The sequence below is a fragment of the Mus caroli genome, chromosome 14, assembly GCF_900094665.2.
Source record: "Mus caroli chromosome 14, CAROLI_EIJ_v1.1, whole genome shotgun sequence".
NCBI lineage: Eukaryota > Metazoa > Chordata > Mammalia > Rodentia > Muridae > Mus > Mus caroli.
This window is the reverse complement of record NC_034583.1, coordinates 25467577-25487948: the sequence shown is the minus strand read 5'-3', so window position 1 is coordinate 25487948 and position 20372 is coordinate 25467577. Positions and strand designations below refer to the sequence as shown.

General features: G+C 46.2%; 1 protein-coding gene across 4 annotated transcripts in view; it reads left to right on the top strand.

The window, feature by feature from the left end:
* The window catches only part of Wdfy4 (WDFY family member 4), a 218847-nt gene that overhangs the window by 16840 nt on the left and 181635 nt on the right, over window positions 1-20372 (top strand). For all 4 annotated transcript variants that reach the window (XM_029469142.1, XM_029469139.1, XM_029469140.1 and 1 more), the window contains exons 2-8: window positions 4073-4322; window positions 11163-11277; window positions 12803-12909; window positions 14253-14387; window positions 15178-15367; window positions 17353-17542; window positions 19902-20059. In XM_029469142.1, coding sequence (XP_029325002.1) covers window positions 4089-4322; window positions 11163-11277; window positions 12803-12909; window positions 14253-14387; window positions 15178-15367; window positions 17353-17542; window positions 19902-20059 — 1129 coding nt within the window. In that variant the 5' untranslated portion in view covers window positions 4073-4088. The remainder of the gene's footprint in view (window positions 1-4072; window positions 4323-11162; window positions 11278-12802; window positions 12910-14252; window positions 14388-15177; window positions 15368-17352; window positions 17543-19901; window positions 20060-20372) is intronic.

The window sequence follows — 20372 nt, the reverse complement described above, 5'->3', positions numbered from 1 at the left end:
CTGGAATTCGAGCCTGAGTAGTTTTATTCCAGGCATATGTAAACACAGCACAATTTGGTGAAAATTATTCTGGCAGCAATTGACTCAATTTCACACGAACAACAAAGCTTATGTAAATCCCCTTGAGGAGTAGAATCCGCTAAATGCACACGATAGGTTTTATAGATTCATTGAGAAAAACAACTTTATGATAAGGGTCTGGGGGAGGGTTTGGTGCCAGAAAAGTCTCTAGCCACACAGCGAGAGCAAAAGTCATCAGGCTAGGGAGCGCATCCGCTCACCCCCTTCTGGATGAATAATGGATATTGCGTTCCTTCTCTTGAAGGGACAACCCTGTGTCCTAACATGCCAGCTTCCCCTAGTGCTTGTCTATGAGCTCAAAGACTGCCATGCCTCATACGTTCGGCCTCTGTGGAGAAAGATGTTCAGGGGATTGGAAAGGAGTCAGTGTACTAAGACAAAAAAAAATTATGAAGCAGTTTATAAGAGAAGAATATCCAAAATGATACTTGCACTTTTGTGTGTGCATGTGTGTGTGTGTTCTTGTGTGTTTGTGTGTACTTGCATGTTTGTGTGAACTTGTATGCGTGCCTGCATGTGCTTTTGGGTGTATGTGTAGGTTAGAGATCAGACTTCAGTTTCTTTTTTCAGGAGCTATTCATCATTTTTTAAAAAATAAAAGACTTCATTATTTTTGCTTTTTACCTGTATGTATTTTTATATGTATTTTCCATGCATGTATGTGTATCACATATGTGCTTGGAGCCCCTGGAACTGAAGGTTGTTAACAGCCATGTGGGTGCTATGATCTAAACTGGGCTCCCTTTAAGAGCAGCAAGTGTTATTCACTACTGAGCCATCTCTTCAGGCCCCATCATGTTTTTTTTGAGACAGGGTCTGTAATTGAATTGGAGCTTGCTGAGCAGGCTAGGCTGGCACAGAGCTCCACCTGTCCCCAATTCCCATTTTTAGGGATTAATAGTGTGAGCTACCATGGCTGGCTATTTATACGGCTTCTGGAGATAGAAATTAGGATCTCAGCCCAAGCACTTTACTGACGGAACTATCTTCTTGATACTTATAATTTTCGAAACAAACAAGACCACCTTCTATAATATATTCTTGGAAATCAACAAGACACAGACACTTAAGACAAGATTATGAGTAGTCAGCTCATCAAGGAGGATCCAGAAGCCCAAAAGGCACAGGGAAGATGCTCCTTCCAGAGAGACATGAACACGACAGCAAAACAGTCTTCAATTCAAAGTCATTGTCAATCAGTAGAATAGCGGGTGATGCCAATCCAGGGTGGCCGGCTGTGAGGCGTGAGAGGAGGGAGTGTGCCCCATGCCTGTGTACTGGAGGCACCTCAGTGGAATCTGATGGAACCTAGCGTGGTGTATAGGTTCTTCATTCAATTCTGCTGCTTTCAGATGTATACCAGTGCCGTATTGTCCTGTGAGACGGTCTGCATGACTATTCCCCTACAGCACTGTGTGCTGAACTGGAGGCTGAGGGTGAGTTAGCCCTCTGCCACTGTGAGAGCTGTCAAGTAGATGCACACACAACACCACTCTGTAAAGAGGTGGCATCGGGAGGACACAAACTTCACAAATGCACAGCTGCGTGTTTCTGTCCAAAGACACTGTGCTGAGTGAGATCCTAAAAGGACCAAGCCACCAGGGTACTTGAAAAGCAGGCACACAAACCAGGGGCTGTTGGCTGTGTTCCCCAAGTGTCCATGCCAGGAGTGCATTACCCACCAAGCAGGCATGGGTATAGACCTGGGCAATGGAGAGCCAAGACTAAGAAGATAGATATTGCCAGAAGAGCCTGCCAAGGCCAGGGAGGGGACTGAGGGACGTGAGCAACTCCAATACTCCTTCCAGAGAGACATTAACCCCAATGCCTGCACCGAACACTTCAGGGGCATTTTACATGGTAATACAGCTGTGCCCATTTAAAACCTGCCTTTCATGAGTTTTGCTAAATATGTGCTTTCTTATAACGAACACTGTGATCAATAACGAACAGTTGCAAAGCCACAAAAATCTCATGATGTCCCCACCTAGGAACGCTATCCTCAGACTCAGGTGGCCACTGAGCCTTCCTAATCAACAGATATTATGTTTTCGAGTTTCATACACATGGGATCATTTAATTGTGATCCTCTGTGTCCTGGTTCTTTCATCCAGAATAATTATTTGATACTTACATTTCTTGGTTCGTTCATTACATTTTAAATGGATTAGCAATATCCCACCCATCACATGGATACACCATGTTTTTTTTTTTTTTAAATCCATTAAAACAAAATAAGAAAAATGATTTCTGGGAATGAAGTCTGAGGGTAGGAGGCATGAGTGACAGACAGAAAAAGGCTGGGGATGGCAGATTTGCACCTAAGCAAGGTCAGGGCATTCTGGAGGATGGCTAGCATTGCCTGGAAATACAGGGACAGGAGTCTAGTCCCCTTTCTTTTGGTTAGTCAAGTGTAACTGATGTGCCTCTGAGTTTGAGTTCAGGATGGATTCTGACATGGAAATGTTTAGTTTGGAGAGATAGTTATGCTGGAAGCCTAGACATTTTTGATCTCTATTTGGAGTGCATTTCACTTCAGTCAAATGAACCCCAGGCCTGTGCTGTTCTGTGAACCAGACATATCTTTCCTGAGATGTTTGACAATGGACAGTCAAGGACACAGACAAAAGCAACTTCGGGGGCAGGCACACCTAGCAGGGGAACTGACTATAGCTGCTTCCACCCCAAAGGCTCTTGTTCTTTTGTGTGCTGACTTGAGGGTACTTGCTGTCACAGCTTGATCCTGTATATACTTACACAGGGCTCCAGCAAGCTCAGGGACCCAAGGGTCATTTTGAGCACATAGTCCTCCAAACATACTGAGCACAAAGCAAACAGTGCTGATAGCAAGTGGGAACCTCTCCTTTCAGACGTAAGTTGTAGACATTACAGTTTATATAGATTAAATGCCTATAAATATAGATTGCATACCTATAAAAACTTTTAGACATTCCTAATGATGATAGTTGTACATCTGGTCTCTCTCTCTTTCTTTCTGAGGCTGGGTCTTTCTATGTAGCCTAGGCATCCAAGAAACTCACTATATACCCAGGTTGGCTTTGAATCTGCAATCCTTTCCCTCACCTTCCTACTGGGATTACAGGTGTTTGCATCGGGCCATCCTTAACTATACTTATGCCACTTAACTACATAAAGAATTGTTAAAATAGCGTAAATGCATATATATATACATACATATATGCCATTTGAATGTATATGTGTGTATAACATACATGACCTTAACTTAGAAAAGTTAAAAAGTGAATTGTGTCTTATATAAATTATATATTAATTAACATTATTTATAAGCTACCTATGACTTAAAAATTATTTGAAGAAGATTCATTTTATTTTATGTGCGTGAGAATTTTGTTTGCATGTATGTCTATGCACATGTGTGCCTGGTGTCCACAGAGAACAGACAAGCGTGTAGGTCCCTCTGCAACTGGAATTACACATGGTTGTGACCCACCACATGGGTGCTGGGAACCGAGCCTGGATTCTCTGCAAAAGTTGCAAGTTCTCCCACCCCGTGCAGCATCTCTCCAGCCTCCCGGACACTTGAAGGAATTTCATGCCTTCACTGCTCAAATACTTGCATGTCTCCTGTGTTTCTGCAGTCTCTTAGACGAGAGTCAGCTTGAAGGAGCTCTCCAGCTTTAGCCACAGCCTGATAGATATTCCTCTTATGCCTCTGGGCCTGTGGGTCTCCTTAAGTGTCTGCAGAGAGGATCCCTCACTCAGTGTCACCGTATATGGTTTATCTACTGACTCCTACACACTGCCTGGGACATGTGGTACTGTTAATTCTATGTGTTAATCCTATGGAAGTCTGGATCTCTTTTGGATGGTCCTTCCTCATTTTAGTAGGGTTCTGACACTTAGACACTTCTGGAAGCTGAACTGAATAATGTTGGACTTTTCTTCCAACCAGTCACCAGGAAGTGGCACAGCAGGACTTTTCATTTTCAATTGTTTGTTCTGGATTCAGATCTGCTTCGCCAACGATGGAGGCTGAAGATCTTTCAAAGACTGAGGACAGACCCGAGGACCCAGGTTTCCAAAATGAAGGACAATCCCCCTCTGTGAAGCCCAATTTTTCACTAGAAGGGCAGTCGCCCAGCCCCAGTGTCCTCTGGGACATGCTTGAACAGAAATTCCTGGAATATCAGCAGCTAATGCCCAGGAACCCAGAAGAACGTCGGAAGAACTTGCTGAGCCTTCTCCCCCTGTTCCTAAAGGTCAGAATCCCAGATTTTATTTTATTTTTGTTTGGCACACAAGCTTTTAGCAGCTATTCGTGGAGTACAGCGTGATGTTTTGATATACGCACTGGCTGAGTCTGGGCATTTAGTAAACTGTGTGTTTTGGCTGTATTTATTTATTATTTATTGTTATTTCTGGTGAGATTCTGCAGAAGCCTCATTTCTAGCTATCTGGAAAACATGCCGTTGCTAATGTGCGGATCCTGCCGCTCTTCAGCACCACAGGCTGATATAATGCTCTGAGGACACTCGACAGATAGCTAAAAATAGAGTTGGTGGTGTGAATATCCACATAAGAGGTCTCGGATGAGCCCAGAGAAGGCTTGCCTTAGTTTTATTCATGAGATGTCATAAAGTTCCATAAGCAACATGCCTTATGAGCAATATAAAAATCACATTTTCAATTCTTTTGGAAAAAAAATGGTAGCTATGATAACATCAGCATCTGGACAGTTGAAACTCTCAAGTGTACATAAAAGAGCTCTCATTTACTTTGGTTGATGGAGGTGGAATGTTTAAACTTGACTCTTCATTTTGGGACCAAGGAAAAATAATGTGATCTAGAATGTTCTTTGAATGTTCATGCAATGTGCACATGTGAGTTTGAGTTACGCCTGCTTGGAAAGGAGTATTTCCTGAGGTGTGGGGTCACGCCTGACTGAAGTAGCTTCTTTGTCAGTCAGACTAACAGAGAAGGGGTGAGCCTTGTGGTGGCAAGATGTGATGAAGGTTGGCAGTCATACACGCTTTAACTTGGTGACTCTTGAGACTGGCAGAAGAGTCACTAACCCAAGCAAGATTTTGGTTACCATTTTGGTAACAGGGAGGCCTATGGGAAACCCAGAGTGTCTGGAATTCTGACAAGGGCTGACCTGGGGGGATGAGTCAGAAATCAAGTTCACCTCTAGGACCCTAGACTCTTCCCTATGGTCAGGGCTCTCATGTCTTTAGTGCACAGGAAGAAGCATTCTCAGCCAGGCTAAAGTCAGCAGTGTCTCAATCCTGGTCTAGGGTCAGCTCTTCCCCAGGGCTGCTCTCTTGCTTTTTTTCTAAGTATCACCTTGTTCCGTTGTCTTAGTTAGTGTTTTGTTGCTGTGATCAAGGCAACTCTTATAAAGCCAAACATTGAATTGGGGCTGTCTTACAGTCTCAGAGGGTCAGTCTGTTATCATCATGGTGAGAAGCATAGCAGCACTCAGGTAGACAAGGGGCTGGAGGAGCTGAGAGTTCTACATCTTGATCTGCAGGCTGCCAGGAGCGACTGTCTCCCACAGGCAGCCAGCAGAAGGGGCTCTTCCACACTGGGGGGAGCTTGAACCTAGGAGGAGATCTCAAAGCCCACCCCATGGGACACTTCCTCCAATGAGGCCACACCTATTAGTGCCACTCTCCATAGGCCAAGTACTCAAACAAATGAGTTTATGAGGGCCAAATCTATTCAAACAACCAATCAGCCTTTAAGTAGGACTACCCAACTATACAAATATGGCCACAGACTTACCATGGTTTGACTTAAGATGTTTCACCTTTATGTGCAAAGTAATGTGTGGTCAGCTGAAGTGGAATGTTAGGCTTAAAATGCTGCTTTGCTCCAGGTCTGCCAGTGTCTGGTATTATCCTCCCTCACTCTTCTGGCCTGAGGCTGTGAGTCCCAGCTCCTGGCTGGCCTAGGTAACAGAGCTAAACAACCAGTGCAGTGCATGCTCAGTAGGCTAGCTGTGTTTGGTATATTCTCATCTACAGTGGATTTATTGGGATGCAAATCCGTTGTAAATCCAGGAGCAGAATAGAAACAAAAGGCACCTGAAGGAGAGTGGTGCTCCAAGTTCAAACACATAGCAGGGGCGGAAGGAAGACCTTGAGGATTGTGTTGTGATGTTAGCTGAACAGAGGATGTCATAGATGAGACCTAAACAACACTCAGCAAGCCCTACCTGACCCAGCACTCTGCTACATGTGTACAGGTCCTCATTATAACCCTGTGGATATTGATATGAAGCTACATAAATGGCAACCCTGAAAGTGGAGAAATAGAGGTTTGCAGAGGTTGAGCAACCTGCCCAAGGTCATCCAGTTGTTAGCTGGGAGCAGAACTGAAGTGGAAAGCCTGCCTGAAGCCTGCATTGCTAACCACTAGGCTCCTTTGCTCCGTGCTTGAGTTTGTAGGGTAGGGCCTATCTGCTTTTCCTTTTCTTGATCCATGATGACTCATGATACAACAACTTTGCCTGCTAGGACCTTACTTTTCCCTTGGTGACAAAATGATTGCCACACCCTGCACACATACTGTCTGGGTATCTAACTCCAGGGTGGTGAGGGCAGAGAAGAGGTGTTATTCCACCACATAAGAAGCAACACAGGGCCAGTGGCTTCTATGGCACACAGAGCAATGTTGTAAAGACTGCTGTTCTTTGTCTGTGCAGAACTGTGGGCTTTGAATCCTGAGAACTTTCCCCATCCTAGGATTTCATGCTGGAGGAAGAAGCATGCTTGAAGAAAGCACAGATGAGTTCTGGTCTTAGACTGAATTTGCTTCAGTAGATAGGCAGCACTCCAGGTCATGCAAAGATACTCTGTGGTAACAGATATGAAGAGAGCTAATGCTGTAGCTCTCATCGGTTAAGATTGTCCTTGGAATCTGTGCTCTGAGAAAAGCAGGAAGCAAGACAGAGAGGACCCAGAAGTGATTGCAGAATTCCTCAGTGTATGGAACTGGAGAGGTACATTGGAGAAAAGGGAGATGTGTGGACGTGGTAGGCTGGGGATTCTGTAAATGGTCTCACACTCCTCCATGTGAGAAGGAAGGCCTATGTTCCTTTCTCTATTAAAAATATTTCTTTTGACTTGTGAGATTATAATTACATCATTTTCCCTGTACTTTGCCTCTCTGTATAGTCTTCATGTACCCCCTCCTTGATCTTTCAGATTTATGGCCTCATCTTTCATTATTTGTTGTTTTTACACACACGCACACCCACCATTTTTTTTAATTTCAACAAAAGCTTTTGTGCACCAATTTAAAATATATACACACACACACCTTCCTAAATACATAAATATAACCTGCTCAGTTTGTGTAATACTATTTCTCTCTATGTATTTGAAAGACTGACCAGTTGGTATTGGATAACCAAGTGTATGCCCTTTCCCTGGGAGGACGGTTTCTCCTTCTTAGTTGCCTATAGTTCTTTCTTCATGGTTGAAACCTCTTTGTTTCCTTGTTCACATTAGTATTTCTACTGCTGTGTTCTTGTTCATTTCATGTTTGCCGAGTCCTATTGGTGAGACTTCATGTACCTTCCAACATTATTAGAAGACACAATCTTACAGAAGACTCCCCAATCCTTGGGTTCTCACAGTCTTTCTTCCTCCACTTCTTCAATGATCCTTGAGCCATAGGTGTGGGAGTTGTATTATAGATATATCTGTTAGGCTCCACATCGCATTTATCACAACCTTCTTCTTGAATCTAGGAGAGTTTTGGTGGCTTGAATATAAGAGTAGGGAGGGCAAACATTTCTAGGCACAGCACTCAGGAGACTCCAGTGGCAGCTCCCTGTCAGTTGGAGTTCTGGGATTCTCGAGTGTAGAGTGTTGCTGCCAAGTAGCAGGAAGATTAGACAGTCCCAAGTAAAGAGCTGTGTGGGCAGGAATATGGTTATTCTCCTTCTTGTTCACATCCTACCTCCGGGTGTGTGTGTGTGTGTGTGTGTGTGTGCACCTTGTACACATGGGTTCATGTCTGCTATGTTCATTCTTAAGCTAACTACCAATCCAATGGACTCTGTATCAATAAATATGATCATTTTAAAAGTAGGTCTTCTGGTACTGAAAGAAAGAAAAGTACCACTGAATATAATAGCAGAACTAACCAACAATTATTTTCTAGTGTGATTTCTAGAGGGGATACAGGATGTCAACGTCTGCCCTACCTCACTCCCGAGTCTACTCTACCTGGCAGTGGAGACCGACCCTGGTTTACTCTCACTTCAGGGAAACTGCAGCTTTGTTACTTTAACAGAAGCTTTGCCATAGCACTTTTACTTTTGTTTTTAATTTATAAAAGTGGTTGTCCACAGTGCCACACTAAGCAGGAAGTCTCATGTAAAGCCCCAGGAACGGTTGAAACTCAAAGGCCAACCTCTCAGACCACAGTGAGAGTAATAATATCATGGTCAGGCAGGAAAGGCAACCACACTTTTTGTCCTGAGCAGCTGGGGTTTCCTCCCATTGCCACATGAGCGTCTGTCTTTGTTTATTTCCCTTTGGAGATCATAGCATTGTTTCCTTTCTTGCCTGAGAAGAGAAGGGACAGCCACGAGGCATGATGGTGCAGCTTAGATAATGTTAGTAAATAAAAGATTTTTTTTTAAAATATTGAGCAATATTTTCTCAGCATGCAAGTCCCAGTTTGGGAAAAATTAGGGCCTTTTGGAAGCTGCTTTAACTCTTTGGGGGTCTCTGTGGTACCATTCAGCGAATGATTGGCTCTGTGCATCAAATGGCACCCTGGCGGCCTTGAAAGAGCTAAGGCAGCCTGGAGAAAGCGCCCATCACAGTCCCAGGAAGAAGCTGTGCCTTGGGAGCCCTGGCTCTGAGTACAATTACTGCTCAAGTCACAGTGGCCCTATTTGCTTTATTGTCGCGTGCCTCCAGGAGTCCCACTGCTCCCGAGACAATATCCATGCTCCAGAGTCAATGGCCTGAAAATTGGTCTTTGAAGGGCTTGGGAGTTGAGGGAGGAGGTAAGGAATTTATTTGAAAGTTTGTACCACAGAGTTCATGGTCCCAGGGAAGGACAGTACCCTACCTCAGAAATTCCAAGATTAAAGGATTGCTTCCCATCTAGAGATTACATGTCTGAGTGACCGAGTCCAGGTGGTAACTGCCATGGTCATGGATATGAAAAGGCTACCTGGTTAGGTTCTCTGTGGATGAAATAATCCGAATCCAACTCCTCCTCTTTCTATTTCTCTTCTCTTCTCTTCTCTTCTCTTCTCTTCTCTTCTCTTCTCTTCTCTTCTCTTCTCTTCTCTTCTCTTCTCTTCTCTTCTCTTCTTTCTTTTCTCTTCTCCTCTCTTTTCCTTCCTTCCTTCCTTCCTTCCTTCCTTCCTTCCTTCCTTCCTTCCTTCCTTCCTTCCTAGACACAGTATCGTGTAGCCCAGGCTACATGATACTTTGAACTTACTATATTCTTGCCTCAGCCCCTGAATGCTGGCACCACAGGTGTGCACCACCATGCCCCTCTGAAACAGCTTAACTCTTGAGGCTGCATCTTAACAGATTCCCTTGCTTATTCTCTCCTTCACTCTCATCATTCTGGCTTCATTTCTGTTGCTCTGATAACATGCCCTGACCAAAAGTAGCAATGGAGAGGAAAGGGGTTGCTTGGCTCATAATTCCAGGATGCAGTCCATCATTAAGGGGAAGTCAAGGCATGAACATAAATAACTTAAGTCACATCACATCTATTGTCAAGGTCAGAGAGAATGGATACACTCATGATGCCTGCTTGCTTATGCTTAGCTCCATCTTATTCTACATGGTTCAAGACCCCAGCCTGGGGAATAGTGCCACCCATTATGGATGGAGTCTCCCTATATCAATTAACAACCCATACAACCCCACACAGATTTGTTTAGTCAAGCCAACACGATTATAAACTTTTCCATCCAGGCTTTCTTCTCAGCTGATTCAAGGTTGTGGCAAGTTAAAACTAACCATCATACTCCATTTCTTCGAAGTGTGTCTAAAAGTAGTGCCAACCTCAAAGGCTAGTAAGAGTGTTAGTGAAAATAAGACCATCATGTTATGCACTTGGCCATCATTATTATTGTAGATCTTGTAATAATGTTCTTGCCAAATATTTGTTGAAGACGTACTGTGTCTAATAGCCATCAGCAGTTTTGTTGTTTTTACCAAAGCTCTAACGCATTATCATATCTCCTTCCATTTGCAATCCTTTGCCAGTTAGCTCACCACTTACAGAATAGAAAATTTAAAACACAAAACAAAAAATTCAGCCCCCATGCAACATTTAGTTCGAAACCTAGCTCACAAATCCTCCACATCTAATATATCAGAAATGGAAGAGTGTGTTGTAGCTCATGGTTCCAGGGAACAGCCCATCATAGCAGCATGTCATGACAGCAGGCACATGGAACAGCTGGCCACATTGCATTTCCAGTCAGCAAACAGAGAGCGAGAGAGTGAGACAGAGACAGAGAGACAGGGAGAAAGAGAATGACAGAGAGATAGAAACACAGAGTGACAGAGGCACAGAGACAGAGAGAAACAGACAGACAGACACAGAGAGAGAGAGAGAGAGACAGCGAGACAGAAAGAAACAGAAATAGACAGAGACAGAGAGACAGAAACACAGAAACATACAGAGAGAAACAGACAGAGATAGAGACAGAGAGAAACAGAGAAATAGAGATAGAGACAGACAGAGACACAGAGACAAAGAGAGACAGATAAAGTGACAGAGAGAGGGGATGCTGTTGCCTAGTTCCCCTCTTTATTCAGCCTGGGTTGAGTAAACTGAGAGATGATGCCCAAATTATGTGGGTCTTCCTGCTTCAGTTAACCCAGTGTAGACAATCCCTTGACATGCACAAAGATAAGGTGCTGTGACGATTCCAGATCTTGCCAAGTGACAGCCAAGGCTAACCATCACAGTGGATGATAGGCAAACTTTTGGTCATTCCTGGGGTGGGAGTGGAGCCTTTGGCTGGCTGGAGGCAGGCCAGGTGACTTTCATGGTTGGCTTGTTGCACGACCCTCTCTAATTGGAGTCTGATTGTTGCCTTTCAGGCTTGGGAACATTCTGTGGGTATTATCTGCTTTCGAAGTCTCCAAAGGCTGGCAGAAGATGTGTCTGACCAACTTGCCCAGGAAATACAACAGGCACTTGCTGGGAAGCCCGCAGGTAAAAGAAGAGGCTCGGGAGTGAGGATGGAGGACAAAATAGGCTGCAGACTCACCTGCCTCCTTCTCTCTGCTCTCTTCTGAAAGGAGAGAGTCATGGACTTGGGAAAAAAGGAGGGACATAGCAAGGGGTGGAGCCTGTGACACAGGCACATGCAGTCCCACCACACAGAGCATGTGCGTGCGAGTGCACACACACACACACACACACACAGTCATGCCAGACAGATTTCATCCACATCCATACACAGTCGCATTGCACACATGGACACAAAACACAAAAATTTCATGCAGAGATGTTCATAGGCATACAATACACATTGCATACATTCTGAACACCACACTGAACATGAATACTTCACTACACCGATGCTTATTTGTATCACACATGTGTGCATGTGTGCACATGCACACACACTATTTCACATAGATATATTTCACAGTCATGTACTCTGTACTGCACACATAAACCCAAACAAAAAGTGCTTTCCACATATGCACATAAATAATCATTCTCTACCTACCGCCCATTCAGCCCCTAATCACATATCATCTGCACAAACAGAAACACACTATCAGTCACACTATACACATAGCACACACTGCACCCCACATAGAAACTATACATAAATATTTACACACAAAAATACACATAGAAGAGACACAGGTCATAAACAGAAAGTATATGTACATATGCAGAATCTCATATAGAGGCACACACAGAACTGTACATCATACATACACATATATAGATACTACTGACAGATACTACATACAAATACATGCATAGAGACACACAGACACAGACAAGCAGAGGCACATAGTCCCTCTCCCTTTCCCTCTCCCCCCCTCTCTCTGTCACTCTCTCTCTCTNTCTCTCTCTCTCTCTCTCTCTCNCACACACACACACACACACACACACACACACACACACACACCCCACAGATACACACAGATACACAGATACCCATTCTGGGTATCTGGAGACTGTCCCGGGGTCAGAGAAGGAAGGACCCATATGTTCAGTGGAGAGCTTGGTCTGGTAAAGACACTGAGGCTTGAGAATGCACCTTTTATTGGAATGTCTGATAGGCGTTCTTCCAACCATGTGAACCGGCCCATGGAGGCTGGCTGTGTGTCATGGGGATATGGGCTGAGGGACAGAAGGAATTGCAGGTGGAAGGAAGCTTAAGACTAACATAGCTTGCTGAGTCTTCAGCAGTGTAAGGTGTTGGGTGATACAAAAAGTGAGGTGAAAAGTGGATTGTAGGGGTCCAGTTTTGGAGGCTTAGTTATTACTCATTGCAGTAGGGAACTACGGTGACTTGGGTGGGTAATAAACCCCACCCCCTCCAGGGCTGTTAACCTGGAAGAGAGTCATGTTTGGGACATTCTCATTTAGCCCTGAGGTACATGGGCAAGGAGACATGTGTTCTGCAGCAGGACAGACACATCTTCAGGGAAGAGGAGGTCTTTGGAGCCTCGTGGATAGGATGAGTCACCAACCAGCTTTTGGCATCTTGCAGAGCAAGCCCGGGCTGCAGCTGGGCAGCTACTGCAGTGGAAGAGTGACGCGGATCAGGATGGTAACCTGCTCCTAAAGTCGGTGTATGTGCTCACGGGTACAGACTCGGTGAGTTCCAGGCCTCGCAGGAGTTCCCAGGTGCTCCTTCTCTGTGGACAGGGAGAACTAAGGTCCAGGGTAATGACCTGTCCCCTTTCCTCACAGACTCATAATCAACTCCCTTTTCCCTTTCTGATGATACACATGGACTTCATGGCCTGAGGTTCAGGCTTGAGGCCCTGCCTTCTCAATGGACAAGCTGTGTGTAACCACATGAGAATCAGTTCACTTCTACCACTTGGTTGTATTGTATTTCTGACTTTAGAAGTTGGGAAGAGGGCATCAGATCCCATTACAGATAGTTGTGAGCCACCATGTGGTTGCTGGGAATTAAACTCAGGACCTCTGGAAGAACAGTCAGTGCTCTTAACTGCTGAGCCATCTCTCCAGCCCAGTCAGGCCTCTCTTATATGGTCAGTGTGAGAACATTTATGTCGGAATTTATCAACCACTCCCTACCTGTAAGGGTTAGGTTGGGTGTATCCTGTGCATGGTGCCAATTAGTGATCCCAGGGTCCCTGAGTTGGATTTAGAGATGCATGGAGGCATGGAGAAGGCTGGCTTCCTGTGTAGAAATCTAGTCCATTGCCCCTAGAGCTCCTGCTCTGGGCTCCATGGTGCTTCCAAGTTGGTCCAACTGGAATGAGGTATAACTCTTGGCCCTTGTCCTAAGTGAATTGTGCCCCATGCTGGCTGTGGCTGTGTCCTCTCTTTATGGAAATGAGACTCTTAAGCCTCCTCTTGAGTGGTTGGTAGATGAGAGGCTAGTTTCCTCTTGGGAACCTGACAGTTGGAATCAGCAGCAGAAATGGCCAGAGACCCTTGCAAGACAGGCCAAGAGATGAAGAGGGAATAGGAGGGAGCAAGTGACCTGTAGGGGGCAGCAGCCCTCAGCATAAAGCATCAGGAAGGCATTTGGGTGTTTGTGTGGAGCTGGGCTGCCATAACCTGTCATGGCTCCTCGGGGCAGTTTCACAGACTTATCATAGATGCTAGCTGCAAGGGTAACCCCTGACCTATACTCAAGTGTTTGCCCCTGAGGGGGGACCTGTCTGCTGTCTAAGTGGGGACTTTATGTCCACAGAAGCAGTCGGCCCTGAAGCAGTGAAGGGACAAATTGCCCAAGGAAGTCAAGAAAAGTCAGGGCTCCATTAAAGGGGAGGGAGCGCATCACCTTACAGAGGAGCAGAAGACCATAGGTGGGTCCCACGATCACAAACATTTCCCAATTGAGGACATGGAATGCAGAGAGGGGAAGTGGATTGCCTACAGTTCTACAGATGTGGGGCTTGATGCATGTCAGAGTTCCCGCTGCCTGTGGTTACCTGTGTGTGACTTACTTTCCCCTCTAGGAGACACTGGGCAGAGTGGTGGATTCAGGGCTTCCGGCCCTGCTCCTTCAGTGCCTGTATCTCTTCTTCGCTTTTCCTGTGGAAAAGGATGAGCTTTTGGAGAGTGATGTTCAAGGGCAGAGGATGTTTGTGCAGGTGAGCTAGCAGGACCCGACCCCTGACCCCCTTCCCTGAGCTTGCTCTGCAAGGGCCAGACTCTTCTCTCAGTCATAGTTCCCAAGCACCTTGACCTTTCCAGGAACGGTTTTCCATCTCCACTCTGCAACGTCGGGGTTGGCTGCAAGATGATTTTTCTCCCTTGTTCTCTTTGGGGCATTTATGTAGCAACATCTTCATTCCCCTGTGCTCTCTGTGAAGAGTGGCGTCCTTCCCCAACGTGGCTCCCCTCCTGCCCCAGCCCCTGTTTCCTTCCACCTTTGCTCTCAAGATCCACCTCCTCCCTGGCCTCTGGATGTGCCTTTCTTTGGGTCTTTCCCCTATGTCCCACTTGGAAAATTGGAGCCAACAATTTCCCCAGTCACATGCCACTTGATACATCACTTCTGAGAAGTGTGTGACATCACACAGTGATGTCACTCATCACTGTGTGAGCACCATCACTAGGTGATGTCATCCGTCACAGTGTGAGCAGCATAGGGCACCGGCACACAGACCGAGATGGTTGTTCACGACCCACCCAGTGGGACCCTCTCGGTATGCTCAAGAGGCGTTTGCTTTACAGGAAGTTGTGTTTGTAAGTAGAAATGGGATGCTCCTTCCCTAGCTGGCTGTGTGGACAGCACTAGCTGGGGAGGCAGGATGATCATGCACACTAGCCAGTTCCTTCAACTGAGGCATGACTGTCAGAGCTCCAGAGAAGCAGGGAGCAAGCTACTATAGGAGAACCCCTCCTAACCAGAATGTCCTTGTCTTGTATCCCTCCTAGATGTTGTTAAACATTTGCAGCGAGTCTCAGGGTCTGGAGGGACTTCTCTCAGGAAGCGAGCTCCAGTCTCTACTGATCGCCACCACCTGTCTGAGGGAACACAGCTGCTTCTTCTGGAAACAGCCTACCTTCTGTGTGCTGCGGGCGATCTCCAAGGCCCAGAGCCCCAGCGTCATCCAATATCTGCGAAGTAGGTTCCAGGAGACCAGGTGTAGGCTGCAGGTCGCTCAAGGGGTTCCTTTAGCTCAGAGCAAAGCTCAAGGGCCCATTGTCTTTGTCGCCATAAGTGCAGGTTCCTGGAAAGAAGAGATAGACAACTTATTCAGTACAGGATCCTATCTTATGTGGCCCCATTTGTGAAACTGTGAGCATTCTTCCTCTTGATGCTTCACTGGAGGAGGGAGGAAAGGGGGACTCATTTACCACCTGCGGACCCCCACACAGACAGCACGCGGGGCTGGCTTGCTCATTACATCACTACCTTCTTGGAGACAGATGTTGGAATGGGGAAAGTGGAGCTCGAGACAGGTAGAAGATCTTGATAAACTGTTTCTAAACAAGAAGATGTCTGACTCCTGCATCTTAGTGCCTGTGTTAGGGAGCATGTAAGGGGTGAAGGCTAGAGACTCTGTGGGTTCCAGCTCTGCGGAGTGATCCATAGCCATAGAGCTATCCGGTCTGCCTCATCTATAAGGCAGGCAGAATGATAGTGTTGCTTGCCTTGCATTGCCTTGGTTTCCAGGGGGTGTTGACATATATGCATACATACATACTTGACACACATGTACACGTACATGACACACACGCACACATACATGACATACATGCACACATATATGACACACATGAATACATACATGACATACATGCAGTGCCTCTAGTCTACAGCACTTGGCCTCTGCATCTCATCCAACACTTGGGTTTTATTCGAAATGAAATGTTCTGTGAGTCAATCACATTAGCTACCTCGGGGGCCCTCCTTAGCATCCACTGCCACTGCAGGACCCAGATAATGCTTCAGATAAGCATGGAGACCTCTGAGGCTGCACAGCTTTAAAAAGGACATGTTAAGGCTTGTGTTTATCTCTACTCACCTCCCATCCCCCCTGCCCACCATCTCAGCTCTCCCGGATGGGCACAGCAGTCATCTTGAAACACAACATTTCTCTTCTTGGGTTGATGCCACAGAATGGGCTCTCATATGGGTTTCTGGGCTGCCATTATCACCTGCATGTTCACAAATACGTGCCCTGTGATCTGTCTTCTTTTAATCTACTAGTTAGAATTGAGAAAGCACCACATGATTCTTTTCTTACTGTAAATCAGCCCCTGGAGGAGACACCATGGGGCTCAAAGGGCTCACTTCAGGCTCTTCTGAGTCCTTCACAGCTGAGAGTCTGATCCTGCATCCTCTTGGTTCCCACTTTTGCAACTTTCCTGCCACTTAAAAGAGTCTCCAGTCTGAGGGCATCCCTCTTCTGACTTGTATCTTTCTTTGACTTCCCACCATTCCAGGTGATGAGAGAGAGAGCGAGAGCGAGAGAGAGCGAGAGCGAGAGCGAGAGCGAGAGCGAGAGAGAGAGAGAGAGAGAGAGAGAGAGAGAGAGAGAGAGAGAGAAAGGGAAGGAGGAAGGGAGGGAGGAAGGAAGAAATGGCAGGTTTTTCATGAATAGAGCCCACCTTCTCCTTTCCCCACAGCTCTGGCCTCTGTTTGAGTGCCCTGGCTTCTTGAGTTTCTGAAACATCCGCTCTGCTGCCTTCCACCTCTGGACTCACCCACTGTTCCTTCCTAGGACTTCTCCTCAAGCTGATTTTTTTTCTCAACTTTCCATGCTTGGCTCCATGATGCTTCTTAAGGCTCTCCCCAGTGCTCTGGCCTTACATGGCATCTCAGTATTTAGAGCCCGGGTTGGGGGGCAGGGCTCTCTTACATTCTAGGAAGGAGGAGCTAAGAGACTGCCCCACCCCCACCCATGTCAGCTGCTCTCAGGATGGCACCTGTCGCAGGGATTCGATTCTTGAATCTAAGAGCCTACAGAAAATAGCCTCAAAGTATAATCCCGCAAGTCTTGCTGTGCAAGTTCAAGTGGAAGTAGATGGTGGGGAGAGCGAGGAGCAGCAGCAGCAGATCCCGCTGCTTCCTGGCTCAGCAGGGCCGTGCTTCCCCTCCCACAGCTGCGGACTGTGTCCGGCTCTCAGTTCAGAACCTCTCCAAGTTGGCAGACACTCTCCCCGCGCCGGAGGTGAGCGAGGCTGTGAGCCTCATCCTGAACTTTGTGAGAGACTCCTACCCCATCTCCTCTGCGCTGCTCCTGGAGTTTGAGAACGGGGAGGGTTACCCTCTTCTCCTCAAGGTACTGCTGCGGTAAGTTGTGGGGCTTGGTGAGAGGGGAGAGAAACAGCACCCCTCAAGCTGTGGGGCTCAGAATCATCTTGCAGCTTTGGTGGAAGAGAGATAGCAAGAGTGTTTAAGCGTGTGTTATGAAGTTCAAGGCTCCTAAGAGCATGGCTAGTAAGACCCCCTTCCTGGTAGCAGTAACTGAACGTGCAGATAGATGTAGGAAGGCCTTCTTTAGGGAATCAATGAGTGACCATAATAGCCACTTCATCAAGTCCACCAAGTGGCAAACACCATCAGCGTGTTCCACCTCGTAGAGCTCATGTGCCTCTCAGAATCCTTCCGCGATCTGTTGGTGTTTACCCTGCCTCAGTGTTTGGAGGGCTGTGTGGGAACCGTGCGCCAACCTTAGCTCTCCACCACTGTCAGAACTGATAGGTAACCACCCAATAAAGCTGTCCTTTGACTTGTTCTGCTCCACACCATCGCAAATCCACCAGAAGGACTAAGTACACACCATTACAGAAGGGCTAAGTACCGTAGTCTAGGGAAACGCCAGTTTGGGAATGCATTTCAGCAAGTTTCCTTCCTTTGGCTACTTCACATGTCTGCCCCCTGCTTGTAGTTTCTGAGATCAACTCTCATCTGAAGGTCTCTCTCAGACCCACAAATTGTGGAAAAGACACTGTGTATCTGGGGCTGGACCAAATTTTTATTCTGGCTTATTGTATTCAGGGGATGGGTGCCTAGGTATTAGCATGGGCACTAGATGGAAATAAAAGAAATCCTTTTGTGGCCCAAACTCTTTCACTTAAATTGAGGAAGCTGCTTCAGGGCAAGGCTAGGCATATTCTTTTGGACTTTGCTTGGCTTCTCCTCAATGGAGTGGACCTTAGCGATGTCTTTTGAAGATGCATGAGGCATGACCGATGCATGCCTCAGATACACTGGAGATGATTTGGATGAGAGAAGCTGAAGGCTGTCGATGCAGAGTCTATTTCAAAGGAGGCATCCTTCAAAAGGGTGCTAAGAATAAGTGTTTCTTTGGGTATATACCATCATTGCACAGTAAGCAGCCTGGCTAGTGGCCAGATGACTGTGCCCACTGTGGTGCCCTGGGTAGCATTTTCTACAAGTTTCTTCTGGTCGATGGATGGGCATTAGGTTTCTTATAGAAGACAGTGTGAGGAAGCGGCTGCTTGGCTCAATCCCTTCTTGTCTGCCTTCCCAGGAGCCATGCTTCATTCACTCCTGATCTGAGAAGGCAAGAGCTGGACAGAGACTCCAGGGCCCCTCTGCCCTGTAAGCAGAGCAAAGTATCAGATAAACTCTGGAGGTATCAGCCATAGGCGAGGCATGAGAAAGACGACAGAAATGTACATGTCCACCACAGGCTAGGTGTGAGGAAGACTACAGAAATGCACATCTTTCCCATGCGGTCTGAGTTTTCTTTTTCCTTCTAGGAAATATCGAATCTTCCATTCTGGGGGTGCCCTTTGCTCTGTGAACCCCTTAAATTCATGCCTTTTGGGAATCCAGCCACAGAAAGCAGCCTTCCTCTAAACAGGGCTTTGGTCTTTCACAGGTTCCTCTGTGTAGCAGTCTCTGCTTACTGACAGAGAGTGGTCTGCTCTGAAGAGCTCCAGTGGGCATGTGCAATACAAATCTTACAGAATCTGATGCATACATACTGATAATCAATGTTGAATTTGTAAATTGGGAACAGTAAGAGGCTAATAACAATAGTTAATAGCAAAATTCAATATTTATATATGTAGCCATATTATAACAAATTAGTTTAAGGCATGATTTTTTTAATTTCTGGAATTCTTTTCTGATCTCCCTCTCCTTCTCAGTGTGTGTGTTTAGAAATGTCATTTTATTTTATATTATATTTTATTTTGATAAGGTCTCATGTAACTCACATAACTCAGGATGGTCTCAAGCTCTATATATTATCAAGAATGATCTTGATACTCCTGTACACAGCTTTCGAATTCTAAGATTATGGGTAAACATCACCACGACTGGTCCTTTGCAGTATTAGGGATCCAAACCAGGTCCCTCTGAATACTAGACAAGCACTTTATCAAGCAACCTACACCCAAGTTCCAGTTGCTGGAGGCCACAGATGACTAATGGCAATGGAAGTTACAGAGCACACACATGATGAGAGGGAACTTTTGGGGGTCAGAGAGATGACTCAGTGGTTAAGAACCTATGCCACTGTGGAGGGCCAGTTTCAGTCCCAAACACCTACATGGTGGCTTACAACCACCAGTAACTTCAGTTTGGGGAGCTCTAGCATCCTCTTCTGGCCTCTGTGAGGAGCACTGTACACACACATAGCTGTTCCATCCAGGAGCTGACCCTGTTTGTCCTGCAGGTATAACGGGCTGACCCAGGGTGTGGTGGAACCCCATCTGGAGGAGCTCATCGAGCTGGTGATGTGGCTGACAACCTGTGGGAGGTCAGAGCTGAAGGTGTTTGACAGCGTCACTTATCCTCAGCTTGAAGGCTTCAAGTTCCATCAGGAGGCTTCTGGTGGGTCCTCACTGTGTCTCCAGGTAACTGGAGAGCCAGTATGATGTCCTGACCAGGCTATGCTGGTCTCTGAGTCCATTTGCATTTGTCATAAGGTCTGAGGCTTCTGACCTTTGGAGACATGACCTAGGCCCATGGATATTAGATCTTCCCTTAATCTACTTTCTACCTGTGCAATTTCGGCTTTGCACAAAAAAGTTCATTTTGTGTGGCAAGTGGAGGAAATATTGCTTAACAGAGGCTGAACCCTTATCAAGTAAGGGAGGCAGCCTCTGGAATTCCACCCCTGTCTAGGGGTGACTTAGCCTGTACC